The sequence below is a fragment of the Protomyctophum bolini genome (genome assembly GCF_963924005.1).
Source record: "Protomyctophum bolini genome assembly, chromosome: 3".
Lineage (NCBI taxonomy): Eukaryota > Metazoa > Chordata > Actinopteri > Myctophiformes > Myctophidae > Protomyctophum > Protomyctophum bolini.
Genome location: NC_137864.1, coordinates 13,858,044 through 13,867,249, shown reverse-complemented (window position 1 = coordinate 13,867,249; position 9,206 = coordinate 13,858,044). Strand labels below are relative to the sequence as shown.

Sequence of the window (9,206 nt, the reverse complement as noted above, 5' to 3'; positions counted from 1 at the left end):
CCCGACGGCCTTTACTGCATGTCACCCCCCATCTCTCTCCCCACTGTCAGTCTACTGTCTGTCCCTTTATAAAAAATATAAAATAAAGGCGAAAGCCACAAAAAAATCCCCATTTAAATTTGTTTTATGAAGGTCTACCATAATCTACTGTACGTTCAAGTCATCGGTTGCCATCTTTAATGATAGCATTATCACCAACTTGATGCACAGTGCACACCTCACTGTAACTCTTCTCTCCGCTGAATATGAATCCACTACAAGTGACAGATATACAGTAGGCTATCAGTTCCCCTGGCTTATATTATACTAAATCACTTGGTAGAAGCATTTCAATGCGCCAAAGGTACGCCAAATGAAATGTGTCAAATCTCTCAGATTCAAAGGGTTTAAGTTGTGGTTTATAGTGCCTCTCTGCGACGTGTTAACTAATTTGGAAACATTCCTGACAGAATTCTTATAATAGAGGTCAGTTACTGTATTCTCACAGGCTTTCTCTGAGCACAACAGCTGCTACACAACCTTGCCATGCGCGTGTACTCTTTAACCTAATTAACCCCAACTTCCCTATTTTGGGCATTGCATAGCTTGTAGTCGTAGATGGGCTATTTTTGGTATTTGTCGTACGATGAAGTATATAATGACCAACACAAAATTCCATGGAACGGATCTGTAGAGGGCGCAGGGAAGTAAGTAATACAGTTCTTCAATGCGATGGATTATTTTACATTTTGGCCAAAAGGTGTAATTTAGACGTGAGTTCGGGGAGCTCAAAGTGTTCCCACTAAGCAAAGCAGGTAGTGAAAGGTAGCGACAGTTTATTTTCCATTTTTACTAAAGACGAGAGGGTGCGCACCCTGTGGCGCGGTTGCAAGGGATTGAAAGTCCCATAGCGTTAAGGAGAACTCCTAACGTTATAGGGACCAGAGCTAGGAGAACTCCTAACGTTATAGGGACCAGAGCTAGGAGAACTCCTAACGTTATAGGGACCAGAGCTAGGAGAACTCCTAACATTATAGGGACCAGAGCTAGGAGAACTCCTAACGTTATCGGGACCAGAGCTAGGAGAACTCCTAACGTTATAGGGACCAGAGCTAGGAGAACTCCTAACGTTATACGGACCAGAGCTAGGAGAACTCCTAACGTTATAGGGACCAGAGCTAGGAGAACTCCTAACGTTATAGGGACCAGAGCTAGGAGAACTCCTAACGTTATAGGGACCAGAGCTAGTGATGATGAATATTCCTTCTCTCTGTGGCGATGGATGTTTTCCCCTTTCATTTGGGTTTCTTTTTACCTCCTGTTCTTCTGCGTTCTTCTCTTCTGTGTTTGCATTTTCAACCCATTTTTGTTGTTTTCTTTCCCAGTACGACTCCATGACAGCATATCAGAAGAGGGCTTCCATTATCTGGTGTTTGACCTGTAAGTAATCCACACACGCCAAATTGTACACTACTGTGTATGTGAGGTTAACGGTGCCAGGATTGTTCTCACGTGTCTATAACAGACTGACCTATATTCACCATCCTGTTGGCTATTGGAGGAGCTGCCTTAGTCCATGTCCTGAGGGCCCGCCTATAGAAGACCCTCAGGAGAGGTTTATGTCCCCACAGACCACACACCGCATAACACATTCACACACAGTCACCAAACTCTACATATCAAGAATGCACACACAAACACATGTACACATACAGTAAATGTACTGTCTCTCTCTCTCACACACGCACACGCTTGCATGTACTGTATGCACGCACACGCACACACACACATGCTTAGTAGTAGTAGTAGTAATAGTATAAGCATGTGTGTGCGTCCGTGCACTACAGACATGCATACCGGTATACAAATATTTATACTAATAATTTAGGAGTAGGTATTCGTGCCATGTGTATGGACTTGTATACACAGTCTTTGAGTGACTGAAGGCACTGGGAAGATGATAAGGAAAGATAAGTGAAGATGTCTTTAGGATGCACTGTAAAAGAGTGTTTTACGGGTCCATTTAGTTACATTTGCATAAGCTTTCAGGAGATTTATTTTGTATTGTCGAAAATGAAAATGGGATTTCTTTTTTAACTTTTTACCCAGTGTTTGGGAAAGTGGGTATAGAGAGTTATATGTAAATGGAGTTTCTTAGTGGAATTTGAAGCACCCGGAAGTCTGCCTCTGTTGGTACCATATAATTGGTTGGCTCGCTCGCGAGCCAACCAATTATTGCGTCCTACGTCACAAAATACCTCCATGAACGTCCATTTATTTCGCCCCGCTGGCCTGCACTTCCAGCTTTGGGGCCAGCCGTTCTGGGAGCCTGGTATAGAGGCCATCTGGAAGTCAGCAGGTCACCACCGGTACGCCTACGTGTCCCTGAGCAACTAACTGCCCCTCCGCCCTCCCCTCCCCCGAGGCGCTCGGTGGCTCAAGGGTAGAGTGGTTGAACAGTAACCGCAAGGTTGCCAGTTCGAACCTGGGCCCAGAGTTAGTGTCCTTGAGCAAGACACTGACTGAACCCCTAATTGCTCGTGATGTGCTGGTTGGTGCCTTGCATGGTTTCCGCGGCCATCAGTGTATGAATGTGTGTGTGAATGGGTGAATTGATACACAATCTAAAGCGCCTTGGATAAAGGCGCCTTGGATAAAGGTGTTATATAAATGCAACATTTACCAGTTACCCTCCCCTCCCCCGAGGCGCTCATCCCGATCGTCTGAGCAGTCATCAGCTGGGTGAAGCTGGAACCGAATTTGCCCCCGTGGGATCAGTAACAATGGTCTCCCCTTCCCCTCCCCGTCTCAGGGTCACCGGAGGAGAGCTGTTTGAAGACATCGTTGCCAGGGAGTACTACAGTGAGGCTGATGCCAGGTATGCGCTCGCAAACACCCACGCACCCACGCACGCATGCGCACGCACGCTGCTGTGTGTGTGTGTGTGTGTCTTTGCGTATGTGCGTGTTTATTTCACATAATGGTTCTATCAGAGGCGTGAAAGCGCTGTCTCAGCTCCCATATGGCTATATATAATGGTGATTAATGATATGTGGTATGAAGTATTAATCATATACAAGACATACCTTACGATAACAGCTTTATGTTCATATATGAGGTCCCTGGGGAGAGGGGCATTGATGCAGGGAGAGAGAGAGAGGGGGGGGCAGAGAGAGAGAGAGAGAGAGGAGGAATGAGGGTCTGATGGAGGTGGAGAGAAATAAAAATAGAGTGAAACTGAGAGGGCAAAGGGAGGACGCATTAGAGAAGAGTTTAGAATGATTAAGGACCATCCTGGTCCTTCATGCTACTGTAACAGTAACTTGTGTCAGTGATATAATATCTCCACATGGTGACCAGTGGTAAACATTCTAGAGACAAGAAAAACAATGGCTGCCATAGGATTATGGACAGTGCACAGGTCACGTACGGTATAACATAACTCTTCCCCTCCGTTCATCTTCCTGTTTCTGCTCCCCCATGCACCCCCAACCCACCCCACCCCACCCCACCCATCCACCTCCAATAGCCACTGCATACAACAGATTCTGGAGAGCGTGCACCACTGCCACGTTAATGGAATCGTCCACAGGGATCTAAAGGTTTGTATAGTTGCATCAACGACACCAGGGACGTGCCCCTGCCCTTTTATCCATCTGTGAAACAACTGCCCTTTCCAGACCACAAATGCAGCATTTACTATTGTGAAAGAAATGCAAATGCCACTCCTTTCCCTGCCATGCTTGCTTTTTTCCCGAAGTCTCCTGAACTTGAACACAGCATTTTGCATTGGACAAATTTGTTTCTAAATCCATGTCGTACACTGCATCTCCACTAGCTAAAGAGTGCTGGGTTTGCGCCCCGATCTACAAGCTCACAACGCGTCACGCTGCGACGCGTTGTGAGCTTGTAGATCAGCTATTTTCGCTATTCTAGTTCAAAAGTGCCCCTCTAACACTCTCTGCACGTCCCTGGACGACACTGACATATATGGAGCTCGGTGCGTTCCCCCACTCTTCACCCGGTGCCAATGCCTAAGCTGTAATCCTGTGCACCACTCTCCCTCTTACCGCCGACCTGGGGAGAGCCCCGGACTGAACTCATGCTTCCTTCAGTGCATGAGGATGAGTGAGCAGGCCGCTTCTTATCACTCGACAGGTGGGAGTTTCCACGGGCAGGACTTATAGCATGCGGAAGGAACACGTTATTTCCAACCAGTTCCTTTCCCCTCCATCAGGCACCCCCCCGGCTGACCAGGGGGAGACAGTATATGGACCATAAGCAGACCGCGGTCATCTTACCATATAAGATAATTGCAAGGTGCTAACAAGGTGCAACGTCCATTGGCAGCCCATTCATCCAAACAGAAACGTTTTCCACAAACAGGTTGCAGGCAGCAGGTCACTGTGTAATAATTACATCATACCCCCAAAACCCTTATTCTCATATTTTATGAAACTTTACCCTTTTGTTTATGTTGATGAAGGAAACAAATGTTTCTCTCACAGGATACAAAAATCGAATGTTTACAGCGTAGGTAATTTTTTACAGTGTAATTGTATCTAGTGTGTGGCGGGGGGCTGTGACCTTGGCGTAGACAATCTTTAAAGTTAAAACCCTTCTCAAGAAAAGAGACACCTGGAGCCTGTTCTACTGTTACAGCAGGTACTGCACTATTGTGTTATTAAATATTTTCGGTTCAATATTCCTATCTTCCTGTCACTGCCAGGAATAAGGTTCCTGTAATATTACCCAGGGTGGAGAGAGAGAGAGAGAGAGAGAGAGAGAGAGAGAGAGAACACGAGAGAGATAGAGAGAGAGAGAGAGAGAGAGAGAAAAAGAAAGAGAGAAAGAACGAGTGTGTAGTTGTGTACTGTGGATACTGTGTGTGTGTGTGTGTGTGTGTGTGTGTGTGTGTGTGTGTGTGTGTGTGTGTGTGTGTGTGTGTGTGTGTGTGTGTGCGACGCGCGTGCATGTGTGTGTGCGTGTGCATGCATGTGTGTGTTTGGGGAGAGAGTAGAACACTTGACATGGGTAAGCAGCACAAGCCGGCAACACAGGAAAGACATACCATTTGCATAATTATGTAAAACTTATGTTAAGTTGGAAACATTTTCCAAGTTCATGAATATTCCATAGCAAACTTCCCAAATGTAATTGGAGTAAAAACAGCAAGAGAGAATGAGAGAGTTCGCTTGTCACCTCAATCCATTGATTCAAACGCACTCTGGATCGAATACTGTTAATATACTATTGTTACTGTTTACATACTGGATTTTCTATATTCTATCTTAAGTGCCATCTCTGTTGGGATAGCCTCGGTACCCAGGCTTTTTTAATTTTTTTGGCTCAAAGATACTGTTGGGATAACAGATAAGGTTTTAAATAATACTACATGGAGAAATTAAATCCTTTTGTAGAAATACACTGGTGTCATCTACTGCCTGTGTGCCGTGGTTATTCGATTTTTTTATATGCAGTAGATTGGTGTGTCTAAATGTTTTATTCATTCGGGCACAGTGTCTCAATGGCCTTAGTTTAGCAGAGACCTTTCTGGCTTATATGCAGTGCAGTATCTTTTCCTCTCTGTGTGCTGTGGGCTTGCGTGCGTTCAGGATTAGGAATCTGCTAAACTGTCTTGTCAGTGTTGTCAATTGTCCGTTTTGTTTTTACAGAAATATTTGTGTGTGTGGCTGAGTCACTTGTTTTGACACTCACTCTCCTGTTACATGTCACCCTCCCCTCTTTAGCCTTCCTCCTGCAGCGTGCACTCGGTTCTCGCTCACTGATCTGAACACATTGGATCGCTGTACGCGTGGAACAGACCACCACGTGTCTGGCATCAATCCACGTATTCGGACTTCGTGAGCGGGACGGAGCCAGGTGCACAGCTCCAGTGTGGAAGTGCTCAGCTAGAGATTTGTTCCACAGCCCTCGGTCCTGTGAGCATTACCGTCTGTCTGCCCTGCCATTTGTCTGACAGAAAGGGACTTGCCCCGGTTACTGATTTAAGAGCAGTTTAGTATATTCACCCCTAATGGTTTTGGATTTAGGATTTGGTGAGCCTAATCTGATCCTAGATCTGTGTCTGTGGGCAAACCATTCCCAGAGCGTACGACGATCTCGCCTCTAACCTGTTTGACTCCGCCCCCCCCAGCCTGAGAACCTCCTATTGGCCAGTAAGCTGAAGGGGGCGGCGGTCAAGTTGGCTGACTTTGGGCTGGCTATCGAGGTGCAGGGGGACCAGCAGGCATGGTTCGGTGAGTATCCATCCATTGATCAATCAACCAGCCAATCAATGAATCAATCAATGAATCAATCGATGAATCAATCGATCAATCAATCGATCAATCAATCAATCGATCAATCAATCAATCCATCGATCAATCGATCAGAAAGTCAGTCAACTGAACTGCCCAGTCATTGAACTCCCCATTCCCTCCCACCATATTCCACATTGTCCTCCAGGTTTTGCTGGCACTCCGGGCTACCTGTCTCCAGAAGTTCTAAGGAAAGACCCGTATGGGAAACCCGTGGACATGTGGGCCTGTGGTAAATAAAGAACCTTTTCTCACGTTCTCATGTTCCCTTCGTAGCATATAAGCCTGACGACACTGCAGCCTCTTTGTGGGCTGATTGGGTCTTCTCCACCTCGGGGGTTTCGCCGTGTGTGAACATGCATCGTGTGACTGTGTCTGTGGGGGACATACTGTACATTAGATGTGTGTGTGTGTGTGTGTGTGTGTGTGTGTGTGTGTGTGTGTGTGTGTGTGTGTGTGGGTCCGTCCTGTTGGGATGCTTGACGTTAACCTGTGACTGTCCTGCCAGGGGTGATCCTTTACATCCTGCTGGTGGGATACCCTCCCTTCTGGGACGAGGACCAACACCGCCTCTACCAGCAAATCAAGGCTGGGGCCTACGATGTAAGAGGACGCACACGCACGCACGCGCACACACACACACACACACACACACACACACACACACACACACACACACACACACACACACGCACACGCACTAAGGATTCATTCTTGTCAGTGTCTCTCTCGTCGTCTTTTGTTTTCTCCCTATGCTATTTTCTTTTCTTTTCACTGATAAGTTGTCTTGGCTTTATTGACTATTTTATGTGTAATGTGTCGTTCCTGACAGTTTCCGTCCCCGGAGTGGGACACCGTCACTCCTGAGGCCAAAGATCTGATCAACAAGATGCTGACCATCAATCCTAGCAAGCGCATTACTTCCACAGAGGCACTCAAACACCCCTGGATCTGCGTATGTGGCTTATGCGCGCACACACAGACACGCACACACTAAATCTTCTTTTAATTTCTTTTCTACTATGTATTTATTTTATTTTTATTCAAGACTCTCCTCCTACTCCTAAAATGTTCTACAATGCTCTCTTTTCTTCCGCAGCAACGGTCCACTGTAGCCTCAATGATGCACAGGCAGGAGACTGTAGAGTGTCTGAAGAAGTTCAACGCCAGAAGAAAACTCAAGGTGAAACTACTGGCAGTGTGTCCTTTGAATTCACCTTCACTCTAGCCCAAGTAACCCATTTCTTCATCGTCATCCTTAACATCTCTTTCTATTGCTCTCTCTCTCTCTCTCTCTCTCTCTCTCCATTCTCTGTGTTAGCTCTCCCTCTATATAGACTTCAAGGTTATTCTCTAAAACAGTGGTTCTCAACCTTTTCTGGATCAGGGCCCACTTGAAAATCTATAAACCGTAATTTTATTTTAATGATCAACCAATCGATTGTGGAAAACAAATTGTGGCTTGCAATATTCTGGCCCACAGGATTGATAACCACTGCTATAGACTTCAAGGTTTTTCCTCATCTAAGACATAGTTACCGACATCCAAGTTCCTTCCGTTTCCCTTTTTCTTGCTATTAAACTACATTAAATGGCAGATTTGTCTCTGATTTCTGCCTAGCATTTTACTGTTACTTACACCTCTGTTTCTTTCTGCCCTCCATTCCTTCCTTCCTCCCGCTCTTCCTTCTTTCCTTCTCTATCCTTTCGTTTGTCACTGCAGGGAGCCATTCTGACCACTCTGTTGGTCACACGAAACTTTTCAGGTATGTCAGGTACGTCTACACTTTGCGTTGAGCATTGATTCTTAAAGGCATCTTCACTGGTGTCGTCTCTTTCTATTGACGTAAGGGTGTTGTTTTTCTAGACCTTATTAAATCATTGCTTCCCATCATTTAGGCTATAATACATACGTACATGCATGATAAAACTATACTAATATAGTTTTTAAATTGAGAAAAATATCACGCTTCTGCATATTCATAACCTAACTCAACTCAACTCAAACTTTATTTATATAGCATGTATCACAACGAACAATGGTTGACCAAAGTGCTTATATTAAACATAATTATTCATGTTCATGCCGTTTATAGTTTAGGCCCAAGACCCACAAACTTTTTGTGCAGTAAAGTAATAGCCGAGAGAACAGATTTGCATAAGTTTGCGACCATTTTCTTCAGTGGAAAATATGAAAATATATCAAGTTCCCTGTTTTCAAATAGTAGCATGGTTTTGACAGCTTACATAACTGCCACTTTGTCACAGTTATACTAAGCACTTGATAAACAGGGCCTAACGTAAACAAGACCGGATCTAATAATGGCATGTGGATCACGGACTGCATGATGTCAGTCATCTATGATGCATGACTTATTATTTGGGCAAGTTTTCAGCCCGATATTTAAAGTTAGATTTTTCATGTGAAAAAGAAAATGCAGAGAGGTACTTACTTGTCCTACTGGCAGTGTGCACATTTAAATGGAGTGCAGTTTGTGAGATTATCCGCGGACAAACACACACACACACACACACACACACACACACACACACACACACACACACACACACACACACACACACACACACACATAGGTCTCAGTTTCTCGACATCTCACCTTGACATTAGGTACAAATTCAAAAACATTCCTTTCCCTTTCTCTCCTTTGCTCACACTTTTTGCATGTATACATATCCCCTTTAGAATATGTGCTTTCTACTTTCACCTTTCATGAGCTCTAGTCATCTGTTGGGGTTACTTCAAGTATGTTTGTTTTGACTTATAAATATAAAACATTTTATTCATCATTTTGTTTCCTTTTTGTTTTTTTTTCTTCTTTTGTTTTTTCCAATTGTCTTTCCTTCTTTTGTTTGGAATGTGGTAACCATTTGAGGTAAGATTTCTTG

The 9,206-nt window shown here is 44.7% G+C and overlaps 1 protein-coding gene across 9 annotated transcripts in view; it reads left to right on the top strand.

Moving 5' to 3' along the window:
- Positions 1–9,206, top strand: part of camk2d2 (calcium/calmodulin-dependent protein kinase (CaM kinase) II delta 2) — a 44,240-nt gene that overhangs the window by 21,434 nt on the left and 13,600 nt on the right. For 5 of the 9 annotated variants that reach the window (XM_080759365.1, XM_080759361.1, XM_080759364.1 and 2 more), the window contains exons 4-12: positions 1,365–1,419; positions 2,792–2,857; positions 3,509–3,581; positions 6,137–6,239; positions 6,448–6,531; positions 6,808–6,902; positions 7,132–7,254; positions 7,399–7,482; positions 8,023–8,065. In XM_080759365.1, the coding sequence (XP_080615491.1) occupies positions 1,365–1,419; positions 2,792–2,857; positions 3,509–3,581; positions 6,137–6,239; positions 6,448–6,531; positions 6,808–6,902; positions 7,132–7,254; positions 7,399–7,482; positions 8,023–8,065 (726 nt within the window). Of the gene's footprint in view, positions 1–1,364; positions 1,420–2,791; positions 2,858–3,508; positions 3,582–6,136; positions 6,240–6,447; positions 6,532–6,807; positions 6,903–7,131; positions 7,255–7,398; positions 7,483–8,022; positions 8,075–9,206 lie in introns of all 9 variants that reach the window. The other 4 variants (XM_080759363.1, XM_080759359.1, XM_080759362.1 and 1 more) reach the window with 1 other exon arrangement.